This window comes from Dermochelys coriacea, chromosome 18 (genome assembly GCF_009764565.3).
Source record: "Dermochelys coriacea isolate rDerCor1 chromosome 18, rDerCor1.pri.v4, whole genome shotgun sequence".
Taxonomy (NCBI): Eukaryota; Metazoa; Chordata; order Testudines; family Dermochelyidae; genus Dermochelys; species Dermochelys coriacea.
In genome coordinates, this window is record NC_050085.1 from 21,359,884 (window position 1) to 21,382,386 (window position 22,503).

Consider the following 22,503-nt stretch of genomic DNA (forward strand, 5'->3'; position numbering starts at 1 on the left):
TACTCAAGAAATGTACCCAATTCCAGTTGCACAAACGCATCATGGATAGCAAAAGGTAGAGAATGTATCTGTGTGTGTCTGTGCTCTTGTGCACTCGTATCTCAGCACAGATGTGTGTTAAGTGAGCTGAGGAGGAAAATGTGGAAGATTATTTTCTCTCTCTAAGAGCCTGATTCTCATTTGCACGATGGCGCAGACTCACTGATGCTGCAAGAGTAGTGTCAAGGGGCCTAAATGTAAATGACAAGCAGGCCCAACATGTTTGAAAGACATTACATGCCAGGCACAAAGGCAGGGCTGGGTGAACTGTCTGTTAAGCTTATCTGAACCTGGACATAATAAGGGGTTCTCATTTGCTGAATGCAACATAGGCCCCTTTATGGGAAGGAGTTAAATTTGGGCCCAAAACTCTTTGTCCAGGCCTACGTAAAGGCAAGCAGGCCTCAAAACTTCAATAATTACTTAAAGGAATATAATTTTCGACTTGAGACCTCCTATCTCTAAATACATGGGCTATTGCTGCTTTCTGATGTAGGAGAGTTTAAATCACCGCGAGGCTGAAAATCAGCAGCCATCTCTCACCCTCAGCAACTGCAGACTAACCGGAACGTAAATTCCACTCACAGGATCCCAGCTATGCAGGCTCAGAGTTGCAGAGTAGAGCCTGATTTTCACTGAGCCAACCTCAGCAAACACTTTGAGTCGATGATTCACAGGCCCTATTTTCTCACCTCTTCAATCAGACAGCTGGCTGAGACTCATACAAGTGTTTTTCTGACAACAGCTTCATTTCCAGCAGACAAGCAAGGGGATAGGCTTCTCCCTTTACTAAAGCATGGACTCGTGATGCTGCCGTGCCTGAGCAGCTAAGGATTTACCTCCTGGACCCAACCGTATCTGGAAACTGGAATGAGTCTGGTGAAAAGCATCCCCTAATATTGGCTGATGAGAGAGTTCAGCAGAATCCGATTGTAGCTCAGCCTTTCAGTGTATGTTTGTCGGCACCGGCTGAGCCAACATGAGGTTCTGAACATCCACAGCCCAGGGGAACTAGTTAGGCAGCAGCCATGGGGGTAGATAATTTGGGGAACAAAATCCCCAATAACCCACCAGCAGATGGACCACTTCATGCTGATAGAACATATGCTTGTAACATGCTATTGTGGGAGAAAAGGGAAACACCAAGTCCAAGGACCCAGTGCACACGGTACTTGTGTCTTTGAGCAATTGTCACCTTTGGTACTTTTAATAGCGCACAGGAAAAAAACTATTGCCAGACAATAGCTAGGAGCCGACGGGACCTACCCCCAGGAGTATTGAGAGAGAACAAGCTGCCTCCATGGAAGCTGCTGGTCCCATCATGCGAGGAGACAATGCGAGAGCGCGGGGGTGGCAAGGAGTTTGATTTCTTCAGCCTCTGCTCACACAGGTGACCTGCAACAGAAACACAGAGCTGGTGAAGATGGGCAGGTGGGCCTCAGCCATGCCCAGAAAAAAAGCCCTTTGCTATGGAGATCTGCCTCACTAGCATGGAGTTGGCATGACTCCGGCCCAACAATGATCCCTATCTGCGACAGGAGAGAGGTGCTTCTTAAGTTGGACCCTAACGGTAGGATTTTCTGAAGTGCTCCGTTGGCCTAACTTTGCTTCCATTAAAGCCAATGGGAGTGTTCACCATGGCTGCAATATTCACAACAGTACCTAGCACTTATCTAGAACTCGACCGCAGTAGATCTGAAAGCACTTTACAAAGGAGGGAAGGATCTTTCTCCCCATTCTGTAGATGGGGAAACTGAGGCACAGAAAGGTTAAAGTGACTTGCTGATGGTCACCCAGTATGCCAGTGGTAGAGTTGGGAATAGAACCCTGGTCTCTTCAGCCTGTGCCCTGGCCACTAAGCCACTGAGCACCCACAAAAAGACCTTTGTTTTTAATAACAGTTCAGTGCTCAAGAAGGTGCCAGATGGACATCCCTGGATCCCAATGCCTTCTATTTATCTCCAGAAGAGATAGCAGCATTGCAAGGTTCACCCACACGCAGGGTTAATGTGCTTCAGCCCTGCCCTGGTGGGGCCACCTCTTAGAGTGTGGACCATGCAGACAAAACTCTCCTGGCTCCATCCGTATTGCTAGCCAGGTGCCAGTTAGTGTCAGTAGGGACAATGGAGCCTGACTGAGACCACTGTCTCATTTCACAGTCCAGCTACAGATGGCATTTATTATAATACAGCACATTGTTCCTCCCATGGGTACTTGTTGCCAGTTGCTTCATGTCACTGCAGGACACAGATATCAGATCACAACATGCAGTCAAAAAAATTCCCTGCTGCTATAAACTGGAAAAATTTCAGTGAAATCAAGAATTTGGCCCAATGCATTTAACTTCTATCACAACCATAGCCCAAAACTAACCAGTTCTCTGGCAAGAGAATAAGAGCAACCACTTTTAAAAAATAATTGTTTTAGCTAATTCCATTTCTCAAAGTTCTGTGTTTAAAGTTCACTTTCCCTTCTCGGGCTAGGTATTTTTCTTTTTCTCTTTCTCAACTCTTGACAAACTTCAGGCTGGTTCCTTTCACAGAACCAGAACAAATAATCATACAAACAAATCGACATCCCCATATTACACATATTGATCTAGCACCCCAACCTGAGCAGTTAGCCCATATAATTTAAATGCAGACACATCAGGGCTTCCCCTTCTCAGAACGAATTTGTACCATTTTTCTTTGATATCTGAGCAGAACACAGCATGTGCTTTATGACCCTGAGACATAATAGTGGATTTCTGCAGTCACTTAAGAGGACTCTGGTTCATTTATTACTATTAATCATGTTGATTATAGTAGTGCCTAATGACTAACGAAGAGTAGGGCCGATTGTGTTAGGTGCCGTACAAAAACAGAGTAGCCAACAGTCCTGCCTCGAACCGCTGACAATCGAAATAAAGCAGATGGATGCAGGCTGGGGGAGGGGGAAAACAGAACAGCAGAGTGAACTATGGGATGGCTGCAGACAGCCTGGAGGTGCCGCAGTTGAGTTAGGTAGTTAGGAGGTGGTCAGCTGAATGGTAAGGAAAGGGAAGGGAGCTGGGACTTTAAGAGGGGTGAGTGGGGCAGGCTTGGGGAGAAGACAGGGGGAGAGGCAGGTGTGGAGTGGAAGCGACACTAGGGAAGGGAATGGGGAAGGTTGGAGCAAACAGACAATCAACACAGGGCACAGTAGGTCCGACAGAGCTGTAGGAAGTCCCCTGAATGGCTCTGGCTGGTTCTGCAGCTGCTCTGACCAACTGGAGCCTCTCTCTGCACCTTAGGTGCTTCCTTACACATCAGGCTGCAAACTGGGACAGCGTCACGGACTATCCAAAACATCTTCCTTCCAACCCAGGGCAGGGTATCCAAGGAGGTACTGTTAGGCTCTTTATAGATGTATATCTTTGATTCTTAGTCTACAGGAGTCATCACAGAACCTCACTACAGCCACTGCGAAACCTGCACTCTCTACTGGTGTAATGAAGTTCAGATTTAAGGAATTGAGGCATCATGTATCTACAGAAAGAGATTTGCTTCCCCAAACACACACACTGCTGCATTTTAAAGTCAATTTGCCCATGACTGAAGTAGACAGACATATTTCTTCTGATTTTGTAACAGCCTCTCATAGAATCATAGATTTTAAGGTCAGAAGGGACCATTATGATCATCTAGTCTGACCTCCTGCACAACGTAGGCCACGGGATCTCACCCACCCATCCTGTAACAAACCCCTAACTTATGTCTGAGCTATTGAAGTCCTCAAATCGTGGTTTAAAGACTCTCATGAACTTTGCCAAAGTTTTTCAGGTTTCAAAAGCACCACTGACCCTGCTCCACTCACCCCTCTTAAAGTCCCAGCTCCCTTCCCTTTCCTTACCATTCAGCTGATCACTGAAAAATGAACGTTTCCGCCTGCTAAACCTTTTATCACTCCAGCTTGCTTCTCAGATGAAGTAAATGCAATTTGGAATTTGTGAATGTTGTTATGAGGAATGGAAATTACCAAATGAACTGATTGGCTGACAAGACTTGCACTGGATAGGCCAAAAACAACACTAAACATTTTGGTAAGACAAGGTCAAATCTGGGAGACTTAAAACATGGTCTTGCTTTCTGAGTGAAATTTGAACTCCCCAGTAGTTGCCACTGTAGAAGATACATACTGTGGCCATGCCAACATGGCCACAAGAAAATGTGCCTGTTAGAGAAAAGTTCTGTAGATTTTAATAGCAAATGATAACTTTTCTACAGGTCTTTTGGACCTGGCTATGCATTTAATAGAAAATTATATCCCTGCTATAGAATTCTGCAGGATGGTTTAAAAAAAAAAAGTCAGCAGTAACAAATAGATTCATGTCCCTGTTACATTTTATAGATTTTAGGGCGACTGCTTTAGAACCCTATTAGTTTCATCACTATTACATTTTTTAGGACCTTTCCCATTAGGGACAGGATAACTGTTCCCATTAACTAACGATTTAGACACTGTGTTGGATTTTTACTATGGGTCTTTGCAGTATGTAAGTGACATATTTTCTTTATTGCTACCACTGCAAATACATATCTTAACAGAGACAATAGCTGTCCAGAGTCCCTGGAGCTAGGGTGAGGGGCTTTCATTACCCACAAGAGGCCTAAATACTCCCTGACATTTGCTTGCATCACTGGCAAAGTTTGTTATTCCAATGTCTCTTCCTCCCACATATTAGCTCATATATCAAGTGAAGAAAAACTAGCCCTAACACTGATCTGTTTACTGTCTTGTCACCTCTCTATGCTGCTGTAATTACATCCATATATAGGCTATCCCAGACTGTACAGGATGAAGCTGTAAAGTTGTCTGTGGATTCACCTAACCTACAAATGCACTCTGTCCTTCAGATAAAAGCTCCATAACTGTGGAGAATTTGGGAGACATTTGGCTGCAGCACCTGAAACTGTTTTTCAATATTTAGGGCTGGATTCCAGCGGGCCCTGTATAAGTGTCTAGGGGTGGGCCCAAAATGCATTCTCCTCCCCACACCCCTGAGCCTGGGCACACCCTCTCTGGGAAGCAGAGGAATTGCACCCAGCTGGGGCAGCTCCAAAGTGATGGGGTGAAGACCGGACCATGCCAGAGCCCCCAACATGCAGAGAAGAGTGCACCCTGCATGCTTGCAAGAGCTGGCAGAGCTGCTGATTCAAGGCATGCCTCCCCACAGCAAGCTGGGAAGAATTCTGGCACAACAAAGAGCCAAGTGTTAAAACTGCACAACCCTTAACATTTGAGCTGTGAGGTCATCTGTGATGAGACCATCCACCTTAGAGTTTGTAGGAGTGTCTTCTGTAAACAAAGGGAGTGACGTATTGTTGCAGTGTGTGCTAGACTGTCAGAAGACAGGATATCAGCTAGATGGACCATTGGTCTGACCCAGTCTGGCTGTTCTGATGTCTTAGGACCTACAAAATATATGTATTAAGGTGACTGGCACGATGCAAAATACAACAGCTAGATAAAGCTTTTGAATGTAAGGACATTCTAGCAGTTTTACATGTGTCATTTTTTCATGTGTACAACTCCTGCAAATGCACCATTAGCAGAAGTAGCTCAAGCTGTTTAGGCAGCTGAGAATATTAACACGGACAGTGAGAGCGTTAACATTATCCACCAGGGCACGTGCCCCGAAGCTCTCACAATGTTAAGGACAGTGTCAGTGCAACTCTGCCTCAGCCAGCTCCGCTGAGAACGCTGCTCCTGGCTTACAGGAGTTCACACATTCTCCCAGTGGAAACCTGCAACCCTATGGAGCTCATCTCTGAGAGAGATGAACTTTGTTATTTAAAATTACCTTGCTGATCATTTCTACCGCACCAAAACTCAGAAAAATATCATGCTATAAAGATGCCATTTAACTCCATTCACAGCTAATCCCTCCTAGCACTTCAGTGTGAATGGCAAGAGGAGGATTAGCCACCCCGAGTAGCAGAAGCTTCTTTTCCTGCAGCTTAAAGGGTTACGGTCACTTTAAAAAAAAAATCACTTTGATGGAAAATGTCACGAGTAACAGCCAAGCTTACTCGACCGGACGGAGATTTAAGAAATCTTTTCCAGTTTGTTTACTGTGCACAGGACAGCACTTCGTGCTCAGTCAGTATTGCTGCGGCTCCTGGATGGTCAGTTTCCCTGTATTGTGCATGTGGGTCTTTCACACAGCAACCAGGGGGAAGAGCGTTTTAAAAAAAACAGGAAAATGAGCAAATTGGCAATGGGAGCCAGGGGTAGGGGCAGTATCTGAAATTGCTTTGAACTCACTTTCTGAAACAGATTAGATTTCAAATGGATGATGTAGTACAGAGCAGAAATGGGTGTAGCAGGCAAAGACTGGAATACAAAAGCCCTTATTTGGCTATGTTTAGCCCCATTTCTCTGTCTCTCAACACCATCCAGTTTACAGAACAGGCCTGCGGTTCAACGCTTTAAGCCCCAATATTATGAGGGATTTTAAAAACCATACTAATATTATTTTAAAATCAAACAAAATTTTCCAGAGAAATCAGAGTGGCAGCTGTATTGATACAGTGCAGTGGGTGGTTTTTTGTTGTTGTTGTTGTTTTGCTAGTATTTGTCCTTTGTTAATCAGTTTCCTTTGCTGGGTTTACATTGAACTGGGTTATGAATCTCAGACTCTCCTTCCTCAGAGCTTATCACACTCTTGCAGGCAAAGTATGAAAATGACAATTTAAGATATCATATAATGGAGCTAATCTTTCTTCTGAAGATGAGATTTTAAAACCTGGAGTCACTGCACATTTATAAGATGGTGAATTAAATATATATAAAAGGTACCTAATAAATTCTAGGAAACATAATGTTCTTACAATTTGGTTTTCTTATAGATACAGCTTTGTGCATCTTGTCTGTTTCTCCCATGTTTCGGAGTTATTTTGCTAGCACCTAATTGAGTGTCACTGTTTCCATATTGTCTGTTTCAAAGCTGCCTTAGCTTGTACATTTGTAAACAAGCAGGCGGAAAACTCAAAACAGAACTAATGAGCTGTGCTCTTTCTGTAGCCTGGTGTTATTACTTATTTTAGGTGGAGGGTGGGTACACTGGATAATAGGAGACTGGCATTTAGAACCTGTTGATTTTTCTCAAGCAACTGAAAAATCTCTAAACAGCCCAAGCCCAGAGCTCTGCTAGGTCTCAAAAAAGCATTTTCTTTCTTCAGATGCACAGGAACCTGTAGGTCCAGATCCATCGCTCCAATGGCATCATGGGGGTGCTTTTCATTTTGCCAGCTTGAAATAATTTTGGGAATATTGTGAAGAGTTACAGCCATTTTTAGTGCAGAATCCACTGGTGGCAGTGGGAAGAGGCAGTTCTGATGCAGCGTAGCCTTGCTGCGACACTCACAGGCTTCCAAAGAAAGAAGAGAGCAGTCTGCCGTCGGGTACAGAAGCAGGTGCAGAGGGATAGCTGATTGAGGGCGTTATAAAAGGCACTCGCAGAAGCATTGAAATTAGACAAACTTCTAGCACCACCATCAAATTATCCCCAGCTCCCATTTCATGGCTGGTGAACACACACAACGCAACTCAGAAATGCTGATAGTCGGCTAATGGAAACTCTGGGTTAGCCAGACACCCAATATGTCCCTCGGGTTGCAATATCAGGATCCTCCCTTGTGTGTGATAGGTTTCAGAGTAGCAGCCATGTTAGTCTATATCTGCAAAAAGAAAAGGAGTACTTGAGGCACCTTAGAGACTAACAAATTTATTTGAGCATGTGAGGCTCCTAAGCTTTGCCGGCTTCATACAAGCTCAAGAGCTTAGCTTCAGCACTGAAGGTCAGTAGGGTAACACTTCTCATGGTAATGCATCCGATGAAGTGAGCTGTAGCTCACGAAAGCTTATGCTCTAATAAATTTGTTAGTCTCTAAGGTGCCACCGGTACTCCTTTTCTTTTTACTTCTCATGGTGACCAGCATTGAAATCACCTCTCAGTAGACCTTTAACTAACACGCTGCTGGATGTCTGGAACCGTGCTGAGCAATCGTATTGCTGGAAAAGGCACATGGAGCAGAAAGTTGGCCACCGTACTGGGCTCTGCTCCTGGCGCAAATCTGATTTTCAGAGATGCTTGTCACCTGTATGTCCTATTGACCCTCACTCAACACCTCTGAAAACTCAGCACCCTAGTAGCCCCAGCTGTACAGCGGGGACAATATGGCTTTCCTACCTTAGCACCTGCATAGCGCTTTCCAACTGTATCAAATCAGCATGCAAAGTATTATTGCATCCTGGTGCAGGTAAAAGCATCTCTGTTTTGGGAGGTGATTGCTCTATGAAGATGGAGGGGGGAAGGTAACAGATCAGCCACCAAAGAGATTCCCAACTATGCCCCAGAATGGTGCTGGAACTGCAATGATGAAGACAACCAGCAGAGTTAAGTGTCTAATGAGCATGCTGAAGAATACATGAGAAATCTTGAGTTACTTTCTGAAAGAAACAAATTTTCATCAGAAAACATGGTGAATCAGCCAAAATAACTGGGATTCTTACCAACGTTGGCCAAACTCAGGTGAAGTCGGCCTTTCACAACAACGTAGACTCCTATGGGCTTCACAGTGCCATGTCTGAGAACGTCCCCACTCATTACTGTTGTGTCCTGCTCGTATTCGGTTGTCATCACCTCCAGCTCATGATGGACCTGAACTGCTGTCCGACCCTGGCGAAGCAAGTGCTGTGGGGCAAGAGGAACATATCCTGAAGCCAAAAAATGTGTGTAGGTGTTACTGTCAGGAGGCGTTGTCCAGAGTGGTACATTGTCCAGGAGAGACCATTGAGAGACTCAGGCAAGAATCAGAGAAACTTCCATAGGAGACATAAATTACTGTACAATTAAACCTGATAATGAAACCCCCCATCCTCACCACACACAATGGCCATAGCACAACCGTTGTCTAGAAATGGAGATGATTATTCTGGCCATTTGGACAGAAGGCCATTAGCACTGGTCACTGCATTCAGGAGTGAGGGGAGGGAAGTGGCACCCGATGGACTGGGTGCCTTAGGCAACTCAGAGCAGGATACAAACCTTTCACCGCTAGGTCACTGAACTGAATCCAGACAGCGTAGCAGTGAACAGCAATTCTCACTCCCTCGGGGCTGTTTGGTGGCCTGTTCGCAGGGAATTAGGGGGTCTTAGACCATTTCCCATGGCACAAGTGTCTATATCACAAACCACCTCCTGCCTTTTGGCTCTGGTTTTCCCTCTTCGTTGGCAACCTCGGTGGAGAAGCAGAGGAGTCAAGGGGCACAGCGACTGGCCTGACCTTGCAGTGCAGGTGGTGGTTCTCCAAAACAAGAATGAGGCACCCTGGCGGGCCAAAGTAACATGTGCTGCTCATGCCCAGAGTGAGCTTCTCCTGTGAATCAGCGGAGACTGTTTGTTCTCACGCCCACGCAAGTGGCACAAGGAACCTCAGTGCATGATCTTTTTTCTAAACATTTTATACACTCCGACAAATTGTTCAGATTTTAACACCAAAGAAATTCATGCACATTTGTAAGAAATTTCCTGAACTTACCCTACCCAGTAGCCATTCCTGCCTGCTACAGCCGGGTTACTATTTTAATATTTCCTTGTAGAGCAACAGAGCCTAGAGCAATTCCCCATTCTGTTTGGTGCCGTACAAACACAACCAAAGAAGGTCCCTTCCCCAGAGTTCTTATACTTCGTAAGTAGAGATTCTGGCCTTTTTCTCCGTTATCAGCAGCTATGGACTTAGTATGGGAAAAGTTTCATACCTTCAGCTTAACTGCAGCAGATCCAATGAGGAGCAAAGAATCTCCATCCCAAATATCAATCTGTAGGTTATGGTCAGCTATATAACGTATAAACCAGCATTGTTCTCCTGGCTTCAGAAAACCAGGATCCACCATGTACTTTATCTGCAACCCTGGAGATCCTGCAGGAAAAAGAGTGTATTCCTGACAAAGTAAATTAACCCTCCATGGCTTCTCAGGAGACTCATTGCTATCAAAGGGACCCCTATGGCTCCCAGAACCAGTATAGCTGTCTCTGAGAACCACACAATCTTTACTGTATTTATCCCCACTACACCCTTTGTGAGGCAGGGCAGGGCAGGACAGGGCCATTATCCCCATTTTATAGATGGGGAACTAAGGCATAGAGTGACTGTGATATGCCCACAGTCACAGAGGAAGTCTGTGGCACAGCAGAAATTGAACCTATATCTGCCAAGTCACACATGAGCACCCTAGCCACTGGATCAGCTTTCCTCTTTATAGCTGTAATTTCATTCTCATAAACCTATGGATCAAACCATTTATGAACTCCCTAAATCAGTCACTTTTAAATTCGTTGGGATTGACATCCACCCACAAAAAATTAAGTTAATGTGGATTTTCCTTATTAATTTTCATTAACTATTGCACATGGGGAAGGAACTTTACAAACTAAAAATGCTCTGTAGGAGGTGGGAGATTAGTTTTGCATCTCTTGGGACAAAAATTTAGTAAGACATTAAAAAAACCATTTTGCTAAGAGAATCCAATTGCATTACTACAGGCTGGTTGCTTAGATGTGTTATGATTCTCTCTACATCTGCTTAGCTATCACTGGAGTCAGCAGTCTACATTTCTGAATCGTGTCACTGACACGTATTGATGTCTTGCCTTATGGCTTAACATTTTGAACACTTTTAATTATATGGTGCATAAACTAATGGAAACTTGATATTATAGCAGATACTAGTCCATTACCTTGACTTGGAGCTAAGCCTAAATCTGATTGACAAAAATCCCATTTGAACTATTAAAAACTGTAATTTAAGTCTCCCAATGGATTTTCCTCTTTACTATAACACACTAGCCAAGCAAGAAAAACAATTTTGCTGATACACTGCAAGAAAGGCTTAAAGCTTTGGCACGTTTCAGTATTCATTTTTAAACCCTAGAGCAAGGCCCAGGTTGATTGGAAGAATTTAGCCCCCGAAGAATAGAGCTGGAAGGCTTGTGGTCCATCTGATCTAGCATCCCATTTCCAGCAGGCAGACACTTCAGAGGAAGGTGCAAGAAACCCCATAGTAAGCAATTGAAGAACTATCGGGCCATAACGTGGTTTTCTTCGTAGACCCAATCAGTTAACATGGAGATTTACACCCCTTATAAATCTATATCCTCTCTGCTGTAACTGTGGTTTTCCAAATACTTGTCTAGTCCAGTTTTGAATCCTGCTAAACTCTTGGATTAAATGATTTGCTGGGATATTGAGTTCCACAAGTTAGTTACGCATTGTATATAAAAAGATTTCCTTGTATCTGTTTTAAATTTGCTGCCTTTTAATTTCATTGAGTAGCCCCTTGACTCAGGATGATGACAAATCAAGGTAAATCATGTACCATGGCCTTATGTACTATCTCTACCCTGTTCATTATTTCATAAAGCTCTGCTAGGTCTTCCTTCAAACTGCACAGACTCTGGAGTATTTGGACATCTCATATAACTCCCAAACAATTGGCTACGCCTCCAGGACTTCCTCAGAGGACATACCACCTGGCAAGTACTGAAACATTCCTCCTTCTTCAAAAACCCTTCCACTACTAGTGCTTACCGCTCTTGAGGGTTCCGTCTTTGTTGATCTGGAATAAGGTATGGGAAGATGCAGCTGAACTGGCTGTCCCAGACTGGTCCATATTCACTAGCTGCAATCGTGGTGTTGTGACCGGTGGGAAACGGTAAAACTGGAAGGTGAAATACATCGTCTTTGGCCATGTTGTCCCCATGCCATCCTGTGGGATCCTTGACCAAAAAACATCTCTGGATTAACTCCTCTTGTTACAAACCCAACAACTGATTTGTGCTTTGCAAGTGCTTGTGAACCATTTGAGAAGCAGAAGAACTGGGGAAGATCCATGATATTAAGTGTATTCAAACTGGTTTGGGAGGCTTCCTTTGAAGCCATTGTGACAGGAAGGACAAGGTGTGGGGTTTTTTGCTTTCAATAAACTGGTAGTACATGCGACTTCTGCTCTTTGGTACAGAGTTCCTAGCTTCCAGACCAAGTGGGAATGGTATGTTACTTTCAGAATTACAGTGCCCTGTAGTAGGTAGTAAATACACAAATGTTGCATAATCAAGATAAAACCACCATTGCAGAAAAGCCTTTCCAAGTGAAGCTTTCCTATCTGTAAATAAGGAGTTACTCAGTAATTAGTTTTACATTACAATCTGGCTAATGTGAACAAAAAAATTAATTTGGAACTGGCTCAATGCATAAAACAACATCTAAAATGGAATGTTCATTGTCTCATAAGCACTTCTGGTGCTTTTGTTAACATGGCAGTTGCTCAGACATGCCTCAGCCAAGCAATGTGAAAGTCCCAAGGAAGGGGCACAGGAGACGGATACAAGACCTGTCAAAATCTTCAAGCCAAAGAGCAGCATGCAGATCAGTATGGAAATGGATGCTATTACAAGAGGAGACGTGAATCCAACCTGAAAATGGGTCAGTGGGATTTCAGGGCATTACCCGGTGAAGGCAAGGAACTGCAAAATGATTTCATTGCTTTGCAAGAAGTCAGCTTCTTCCCTTTGAGGGTTGAAGTCCACAGGGTCTGCGGGGTCCACAACTTCTGCTGGCTCCTTGTTACAATCCAGGATTTCCGGAAAGCCAGCAGCATGCAAGCGAGATAGAGAGGCCCGAGTGAGAACAGTGCTAGAGCTGAAAGAGAAATGGCTTTGAGTTTCCTGGGACCCAGACGCCATTGGAATCCTGACCCTTTCTGCCAGGTCCCTCCCGCCATCCCAGCATCTTCTGGACGGGGCTCTGTGTGAGTCAGAAGCATTTAGGGACATCTACAGTAAGAGGCAGGATGACGTGTGCGGGACCATTGAACATCACTGAACTCCACCGCCCTGGGCTAGCATCGCTCAGGCAGCAATTCACCTATTCCCACTTCAGCTACCATTAACCCTGCTTTAGACCTCACCTTCCCGTCTGTGTTCCCATGGCAACAATCGGCACGTGCATGGGAGTGAATGGCAGCTCCTGCAGCTGGTCACTTGCAGAGGAATCCAGGATCAAGTAGCTGGGGCTGAGGTCAGCCTCCAGGTGCGTTATGCCACCGCCGCTGCCTCCATATGGGAGCTCCTGCTGACAAACAAGGGCACCCCCATGAAATGGACTGTCCCCATATGAGTGGCCATAGAACGCGGCGAGGGGCAGGGCTCTGTAGGGCACGTTGAAGGAGCTGCCCGGGCCAGGCTGCTCCACTCACACAAACTGCTGCTTGTCTTCCTCGCAGGGCAGTCTGGGGGTAACAGCTGCAGTGCAGGCAAACAGTTCCCCATCTGTTCTCAGCAGAAGTGTTGTCATCACAGTCCTGCTCACCTGAGCAGATGAGCAGTGCCTTTCCTATCTCATATACGTTCTAATGCACAGATCACCGGGCAGGGCATGAGCAGTGGGGGATGGGCAGAACCCAGGAGTCCTCCCTCCCACCACAGCACCTGATGCAGCCTCTCCGTAAAGGAGAGTGCTCCTGAGCAGACAGGGTTCATGCATTCTCACAAACCTGGCTTTTCTACATTTTGAATTCAGATTTCCCACATTTATTTTTGGCTGCAGTGACCATAGGAATGACTGAACCTGGCCTAGTATGTACTGTATAGCTCTGTGGGAAGGGACACACTCCAAACACACGCAGGTAGGAATATCCCTCTCTGCAAGGGCTAGCCAATGCAGGGGCCACCACATAAACCCACTAGGAATCCTTACTGCACGTTCACGTTGGCGCATCCCAGGGGAGAGGAGGACTGGAGAGCCAGTTTGCCGTTGCAACAGGGGTTTGGATGAGTGGCTTACAGGAGCAGAATGGGGTGATGCAGACAACTGGGATATCGACAACTGAAAAGAAAATTATGATAATTAAGATGATGATATTAACTCTACTAATGAGGCTGCTGAAGGAGGAAATGCCAAGGTGCAATCTGGGCTGTGAAAAATCTTGCTGGATTAGTAGGGCCAGAAACTCCAAGATATGTTGGCAGTTTATTTTAAATGGTCTGTGCAAATTTAAATGGTCAGGAACGACCGAACTAAGCTACCCCTCTGCTGTTCAGATACGCAGCACAACTCGGACACTTATGGGTTCTGAACATGCCTGAACTACATTTTCTAATTCAGCTGTTGATACTGCAGTGTGCTGTATGTTATTTTGCAGAAAAACCCACAAACGTTTGGCGAGATGAAGTAGTCTAATAATACATGCTCATGAAGTATTAAATTTCATCAAAATTTCACTGTGTAAAGATCTTTGTAACAAGAAGGAAAAACAACAAAAAGGCTTTCAGTGTTTGTGTGTGGCCTTAAATCCTGAGAACTATCTATGCAAAAATTATACATCATTATCAATACACTTCCACTATATGTGCTATAGAGCAAAAGCCTGCAAATCTGGTCTGCTGCAAATGACCCCTTAAAAAATAAAAAGTCCAGAGCCTGAGAACAGCTCAGAGATTTCTGCCCAGCAAATTATATGTAGTCTCTGGTTTGCTGCTTCTGGGGACATGGATTATAGCAGGAAATTGTTGTAGTTTGGCCACAAAGACCTGGGAAAGTGATACCCAGTGGGATATCGGCATAACTCAGCGAGCTGGATCACGCTATATGAAAATAACTATTTTCAAGGAAATGCTGCTGTATGCACTAAACTTCTCCTTCTAGTTTATACACGAATCATGTCTGTGTGTGGACATTTCACACTTTACTACCGAATTAGGCAGGTTCTCTACAACAGTATTTTTCAGAGCCTTATTGATGGGAAAAAATTCGACCTGAAACAAACAAACAAACCCATAGAAGAATTATTTTATTAGTCTTATAACTTAATGGCAATTGAGAATAATGTAAATATGTGATCAAAGAGAGATGAGCAGCAGAACTGGCTATTTCAAAGCCTGCCTTTCATGCAGTATTATGTACAAATATGATTTATGAGATACTGACTTTTCTTCTATTGATCTTCAAGGGCAGATTACAGTAGCCTAAATCTTGTTCATCTATCACTGCAGACAATTATAAATTTCTCCTTTCTGCCTTCTTCTGGGCTACACAAATGACCACTGCTGACGTCCTCTTCTCCTGGCACTCTAACCAAGTCACCCCTCCTGATAGCCTTTCTTTGCCTCCTGTCTCTTCTCGATCAGATTCAAACTCCTTTATTTATCAGTAGTGACTGGGCCATGCTTCTCCATGGTATCACTCCATTAACTAACTAGAGTTACACCAGAGGGAAACTGGACCTTTAGAATCTTCACGTTTATCCCGTTATTAATTTGAAAACAAAACCTTTAAATAAAGATCAGCTGCAACATTTCCCCTCCTTGGCCTCTTTCCAAGAATGAAAGACTCAGACTAAAATAATTGATGCTTAAATCTAATATCCCAATAAGGCAACTGCAGATAGCCCATGTTGCCCCATCAGGCACTTACCCCAGGTCCTTGGGGATAGTCTTGAGTGGAAACCAACATCTGGGGTGAAGATGGTGCCCCTACCGGGAAGCAGAGACAAGAGAAGGTGCAGTGAGCCTCCAGAACGGTCAGAGATCTAGCTGTTCGATTGATTAATTGACTTTAATGGAAACAAAATTTTGCATTTGAAGTTTTCATAGAATCCAAGGCAATGTGATCATCTAGTCTGACCTCCTGTATCAGACAGGTCAGAGAACGTCTCTCACAGAATTCTTAAAGCAGATCTTTTAGAAAAACATCCAATCTTGATTTACAAATATTCAGTGGTGCAGAATCCACCATGACCCTTGGTAAATTGTTTCAGTGGTTAATTATGTTCACTTTTAAAAATTTACACCTTATTTCCAGTCTGAATTTGTCTAGCTTCAACTTCCAGCCACTAGATTGTGGTTATATCTTTCTCCGCTAGATTGAAGAGTTCATTATTCAATATTTGTTCCCCATGTAGGTACTTACAAATCAAGTGATCCCTCAACTTCCCTTTGTTACACTAAATAGATTGACCTGTTTGAGTCTGTCATAACAAGGCAGGTTTTCTAATTCTTTAGCCATTCTTGTGGCTCTTCTCTGGACCCTCACCAATTTATCAACATCCTTCTTGAAATGTGGGCATCAGAACTGGATGCAGGATTCCAGCAAGGAATGAACCAGTGCCAAACATGGAGGTAAAATCACCTCTCTGCTCCTATTCGAGATTTCCCTGTTTCTGCATCCCATTAGCTCTTCTGGACACAGCATCACAGTGGGAGCACAAGTTCAGTTGATTATCCACCATGACCTCAAATCTTTTTCAGTCACTGCTTCCTGGGATAGAGGCCTCCACCCTGTAAATGTGGCCCACATTCTTTGTTCCTAGATGCATATACTTACACTGAGCCATATTAAAACACATATTGTTTGCTTGCATCTCTTTACCAAGTGATTCAGATTGCGCTGAACCAGTGAACTGACCTCTTCATTATTTACCCCTCCCCCACTTTTTGTGTCATCTGTGAACTTTATCAGGGATGATTTTATTATTTTTTCCAGGTCATTAATAAAAATATTAAATAGCGTAGGACCAAGAATCAGTCTCTGAGGGATCTTGCTGGAAACATACCCATTGGATGATGATTCCCCATTTACAATTACATTTTGAGACCGATCGGCTAGCCAATTTTTAATCCATTTAATGTGCTCTTTTGAAACTCTTGGATGCAAGTTATCTGGACCTGTTGATTTTAAAATGTTGAACATTAGCAGCTTTTGTTTTAACATCCTTCAGAGCCTCTAGTGGAATGGAAAGAGTGTTATCATCACCATGTGATGAGACTATATCAGCTGTTTTTCCTCCAAATACAGGACAGAAATATTTATTGAATCCTTCTGCCTTTTCTGCATTATTATTGATAATTCTACCACTTCCATCTAGTAATGGACCCAATACAATTGTCAGGTTTCTTTCTGTCCTAATATATTTTTTAAAATCCTTCTTATTGTCCTTAATGCTGCTGGCCATAGACTTCTCCCTGTGTCCCTTGGCTTCCCCTATCAATTGTCTATAATTCCTAACTTTTGATTTATATTCATTACTATCTACTTCCTCTTTCTTATATATTATTTTTTGTAGCTGCCTTCACTTTCTCTGTAAACCAGGTCAGTTTTTTAACCAGCATGGCCTTCTTCCTCAGTTGTGGGATTGTGGCTTTTTGTGCATCTAGTAAGTTGTTCTTAAATTATTCTTAATGATCATTCAAATTTTTCTGATTAAATTCTTCCTCCCAACCTACCTGGTGAAGACACTTGACTACGGGGATGTGAGATGCTGTATTTCAGCCATTTGGCTGACTTACATTTGCAATAGGATTGTCACCTGGGGAAAAAAACATGTAGCAGTTCTCCAGATTCACTGGTTTGTTTTTTGTTTTTTTAAAGGGAAGTCAGCTAGATCTGCCATTTAGTGCTTGCCTGTTGTAAAACATAGCTTGTCTATTGCTAGACAGTACTGCCTTATCCCTTGAAGACATGTGGTACTGGCTAAGTGGATTGCTTAATGAGACGTGATTGTTTTGGGATACTTAAGGTTTTCATGGCTCTTCTATTATTTCATCTGTTTGTACATTCATGCCCTGAAATTGCCTGGGTTTTGTTGCGTTTATCTTTGGCTGGTCTACTTGTTCTAGATGAACTCTCTCTTCTACTAAGCAAGAAATCCTTTCACACGGCCTCCAAGTACAGATGTTTTCTGGCGATGCTGAGACTTAGTTTTGCTTTCTCTAATTCACACATTCCAGATATTTAATTGGGAACATTTCCCAAAGAAACTAGTGAGTTTCCCTTCAGCCGAAATTACTGTGTTTTTTCGATTACAATGGATTTGGCCATTAAAGAGGGTCATTATTAGAAATGCACAAGGCTCAATAGTTGTCAGCACAGGAAAGGAGTAGGAGAAGTTTCTTGCTAATCAGTTCATAGGCCACTAGATCAGTGACTTAGATATAGGCAAGAGTTCAGTTATAGAGAATATTTTAGCAGATATTAACCTCACATTAATAGGAGGAGACAAGTATGGTTAATATTAAAGAAAAGCCAAGTCTGCCCAGGAGCTCTGTGATTACTAGTAGTGGGTCACTTTTAAATGGCTTAGTAAAGCTAGGATGATCATATTTCCCTATGCTGAATATGGGACAACTGGTAAAATTACTTATATTCAAGCGAATTCAATGGCAATCGTACAAATGTTCGAATCAAATCAAGTTGACTCAGCCCCTGTTAAAAAGTAATACTGCATAGTTGGATTCTTTTTATTTACCTTCTTACCTTTAAAGCTTTAGGGTTCACACAGGAGAGGGGTGACACATACTCCCGTACACCTCTCTCACACAGCGGGGTGACAAACTGACCCTTCCCTCCCTGCCTGGTGCTCTCCGCCCTCCATGCCTGGCTGGGCCCAAGGGATGGATCCGCCTCTCCTGGTACCTGGCACCATGTTTTCCCAAGAAAACACGTGGGGGGGTGGGGAGCACACAGGGTCACATGGCCCCCTTCCCCAGATTTCTGCCAGGGTTCACACCAGAATGTTGCCGGCAACAGCCTTTGGGCACTGGGCAGGCGGGAAGGGATGGGAGCTGCTTCCAGACACGTGCGGGGGGAGTGGGGAAGGGATGACTTGGACCATGTTTTTGCAGAGCTCCTCTCTCCTCCTCCCCCTGGGGCTGGAAGCAGCTTGTCCCTTCCTACCCGCACAGTGTCAAAAGGTAGCTAAGATATCCAGGCTGATGCTGGCCACTGACATAATGCAGACACCTCCTGTCCCCTGGCAACAGCATGGACAGGAAGGGGTTAAGCCCTAGGGATGCATTGTGGTCCAGGGCCCAGGGAACCTGACTGCAGGAGCTTCAGGGAACCAGGCCAGAGAGGTGGTTCAGGAGGAGAAGGTGCCTAGGGGATGGAGCAGCCCCCGTGCTCCCTGGGGGCAGGACTAGGGCAGGTGAAGAGGGTGCTAAGCTCCTGCCCCAGGGGCTACTGTGGGACCTAAAAGTTTGGGGCATGAACAGGCTGGAAATTGCTTCCCCACCCTTGCTACTCCAGAGGTGCAGAGAGGCTTCCCCTGCCAGCGCTGTGCGGGGGCTTTGGCACACGCATGGCTCGGCTCCTCCTGGCCAGCACCCCAGGCTGGAGGATCTTGGGCTTTCCCAGGGCGCCGGCCCAGCCAGAGGCAGTGGGGGAGGGAAGGGGCCTGACATCCAGGCTCTTGGTGAGCTGGGCGCTCTGACCAGGGGCTGGTTCTACACACAGCGCTGGAAGTGGGACGCGCCCCACTGGGGAGAATATGGAGGAGCAGCAAGGCTGCGGGGGGTGAAGGGACAAAGCAGGGAGAGGACAGCAAGAGCTGAGGCACATAAAGGGCTGACACAACCACTGCCACCTGCCCGCACTCACCAACCAATGCAGCGTGCAGCCAGTGCCGGCCAGTAATGGGATGGGAGGCTGAGCCCTGCTGGCCAAGAGCCGGCACGCAGCAGGGGCTGCACTGGAGGACCAGCAGGGAAAGCGGCCGGTCCCGCATGCTGCATCTTTGCCCCGCCACCAGCCTTGCCTACACACCCCATTGTCACCCACTGGACGGCCCTCACCCCCCACTCACCACTGGTGGGCGAGTGGCTGGTGAGCAGGGATCCAGCCAGCAGCAGGACCTGCCAGTACTGATGGGGGGAAGGAGGGAGTCTGAAAATATGGGACAATTTGCCTGTTTTTAAGAAAAAGTCGGGACATCTGAAGGACGGTTTAAATACGGGCCTGTCCCTTTAAAACCAGGACGTAAGCATCCAAACATTCCGCTGTTGTTCCAGCTCCTATCTGAAGGATCCCATCCTATTAGGTTTGTCAAACTGCCTTGCAAATCTCAGGAGAACAGGCCTCCTGGAGGGATTTTGACTCCGTCTGCTCTCAGATGCCTTATATATGCCAAAGGAAGAGCCCTACGTGAAGCATTTTGCAACTTCTACCATGCACAGGTATCAGGAGGGGCAGAAACACCAAAAAATGGAAAGAACAACCACCCAGTGCAAGTGAGAGAAAGCCCTGTGTCAGTTCTCCATTCCCCCAAGCCTGTTTGCCTGCCTCTAGCAATGGCAAAGGCAAAATTTCCATTTGATCTCAGAATTCGGACTGTTGCTGCCAAGAACAGCAGGTTTCATAGTAGCAGCCGTGTTAGAACAGCAGGGTTGGTGTGGTCGACAGGAACTCGGTATCATCCCTTTAAACAGTTTGTGATCCCTCTTGTGGTTCTCACTGTGTTCTATGTTTTAGAAACCACCAGGACACAACCAGAGCAGCAGGTGTTTAGCTAGGCCCTGCAATGTTGTATATATGTAGCACTGTTATTTGGACCCTTCAACATGCCCATGTAGTTTCTTCATATTATGTCTATTATGTAAGGAGTAAAAGACATCCGTTTCTGGAACAACAAGCCACCGGACTGACAGGAGGTCTATCCAAGTTTCTTTGGCCATGAAGTCCTGATGCCAGTCTCAGAGGAAGAGAAAACCTCCAATGAGATAAAAAAAGACCAGAATAAAATGGTCTTTGCACCAGTTTGGGATGCGGAATTATCTTTTGCATACAGCCTCTTTCGCAACTACTCGCTTTAAACTGTTTCATGCAAAATCACAATATTTTTTGAGCGCTTCAAAGCTTCTGTGCAACATCTGCTCAGTCCTTCTTCAAGAATAGTGAGAAAAAAGTGATTCACGCTGTAAGAGAAGAACATGCTGCATGAGTGATTATCTTTAACACGGATCTGACCTAACAGATTGTACCAAGTCCTGCTGTGCTCTTATAATTACTATCAACTTCTAAATAGGTAAAACAAGAGTCAGTTCTGATTACAGAGAATACGCAGGGTCTGCAACCAGGAGACGCCTCGAAGGCACTGCTGGAGAATTAATCCATTGGATGCATCCCAGAATCAAATTAAACTCGTGTCCCTTTTAATAAATGGGATGATATAGCAGCCATCCTATTGGCCAAAATAGGCAACACCATGGCTCTAGCTGTGGACTGCACTAGCTCTTCCAGATGAAGATGTCCCCTTTATCCATTCGAAGAGGAAAGGTGGGTAATTCCAGAGGCAGGAATCAGCATCTAAGTGCACTTTAGTCTGGAGTGTCTGAATGACTGGGTAGCACATCAGATCACACAGTGTCTGTTTTACTTATGCAATAATTCCCACTGCTGAAGACTCTGCTACAAGATGCCCACTGACAATAAGAGTTGTGTCTTTTAAGCCCAAGGCAAGGAGGCACCTTAAGGATGTCTCTGTTGGTTATTCTACTGCAGAGTTTAGGGAGAATGGGGATTGCTGCTATCAGAAGTTATTACTTTTTATAAGGAACAATGTGGGATAAAAAAAACTCCACTAAAAGCTTTAACGTGCCTTTGGGCTTCTGGCAGGGGTTGGAGGCTGATGGGAGCTGATTGGTGGATTCTGTTCAGAAGTCTGTTTGTGTAGTGTAGTCTCCCATCTGCCTGCTGCTTTACAATGTGATCCAACGCTACTGCACATACATCAGAAAAACAGCCCCAGGTGCTGCCCCAAATAATCGCCATCACTGCACTATCTTCCAGCTTCTGTCCAACATGAACACTGAAGGGGATTTCTAGGTGCGCTTAAAAATAAAGGGAAAGGGGCAGGCCTTTTACAAATAACCCTAAAAGGCCCTTCTCGACCAAGCCTAGATTTGTTCAAGCGGGTCTGTCCACTCTCTGAATGCTCAGCACGTCCCCTCACATGCGGCCAGAACCACTGTTGTCTACCTGCACTTGGTTGCTCTGGGCAGCATTACAGAGCACAGCCTCGCTCCTCAGCAGCTAAAAAACTCCCCCTCCTTACAACAGCCTGAAAACTGAAACCATAGGCAGGGAAGGAAGGGAGCATGTGTTATGTTTTGTTCCACCTGCATCCAACATCCCAACTCAATGAGGCCGGACTTTTCAAAGGAATCTAGCACCCAACTCCCATTGAAACATGCATTGAGTTATTGTTAAGGGCTAACTACTCACTTCACCGGCATGCGGAGAGTCACAATTAAACTTCACAGGAGAGGAAGGTGAGGTGGCACAAGGTTAAAAAAAACACCACTAGAAAACACCATTTCTCTATACATATACACACAACATAACAAATCCCAAGTCATTCTTGTTGCCTAGCCCCATTTTTGGCATCTTGCTGTTCCCCCCTTTTGCCCCCCCATACACACCCCTTTGAAGCCTGTAAGGTGCCAATCCCCACACTAGCTGAGGAAAGGTTCTGTCAGCTTCTGTTGCACTCTTGGTCAATAAATCAACTCAGTTTAAAGCAGCTTGACTGAGTGAACTCTCCCATCACTGAACACAGGGTTCAGTGTCATTTTAGAAATTAGTAAGCTTTGCACTGATCTTTTAGTTTG

At 44.9% G+C, this 22,503-nt stretch overlaps 1 protein-coding gene across 16 annotated transcripts in view; it reads right to left on the reverse strand.

The window, feature by feature from the left end:
• NPHP4 (nephrocystin 4) overlaps positions 1-22,503 on the reverse strand; it is a 107,337-nt gene that overhangs the window by 17,771 nt on the left and 67,063 nt on the right. For 12 of the 16 annotated variants that reach the window (XM_038377069.2, XM_043500055.1, XM_043500053.1 and 9 more), the window contains 8 exons: positions 15,536-15,594; positions 13,820-13,948; positions 13,032-13,195; positions 12,572-12,763; positions 11,654-11,841; positions 9,826-9,986; positions 8,578-8,758; positions 1,306-1,434 (listed from right to left, as the gene is read on the reverse strand). In XM_038377069.2, coding sequence (XP_038232997.1) covers positions 1,306-1,434; positions 8,578-8,758; positions 9,826-9,986; positions 11,654-11,841; positions 12,572-12,763; positions 13,032-13,195; positions 13,820-13,948; positions 15,536-15,594 — 1,203 coding nt within the window. Of the gene's footprint in view, positions 1-1,305; positions 1,435-8,577; positions 8,759-9,825; positions 9,987-11,653; positions 11,842-12,571; positions 12,764-13,031; positions 13,196-13,319; positions 13,788-13,819; positions 13,949-15,535; positions 15,595-22,503 lie in introns of those variants that run through there. The other 4 variants (XM_043500051.1, XM_038377066.2, XM_038377067.2 and 1 more) reach the window with 2 other exon arrangements.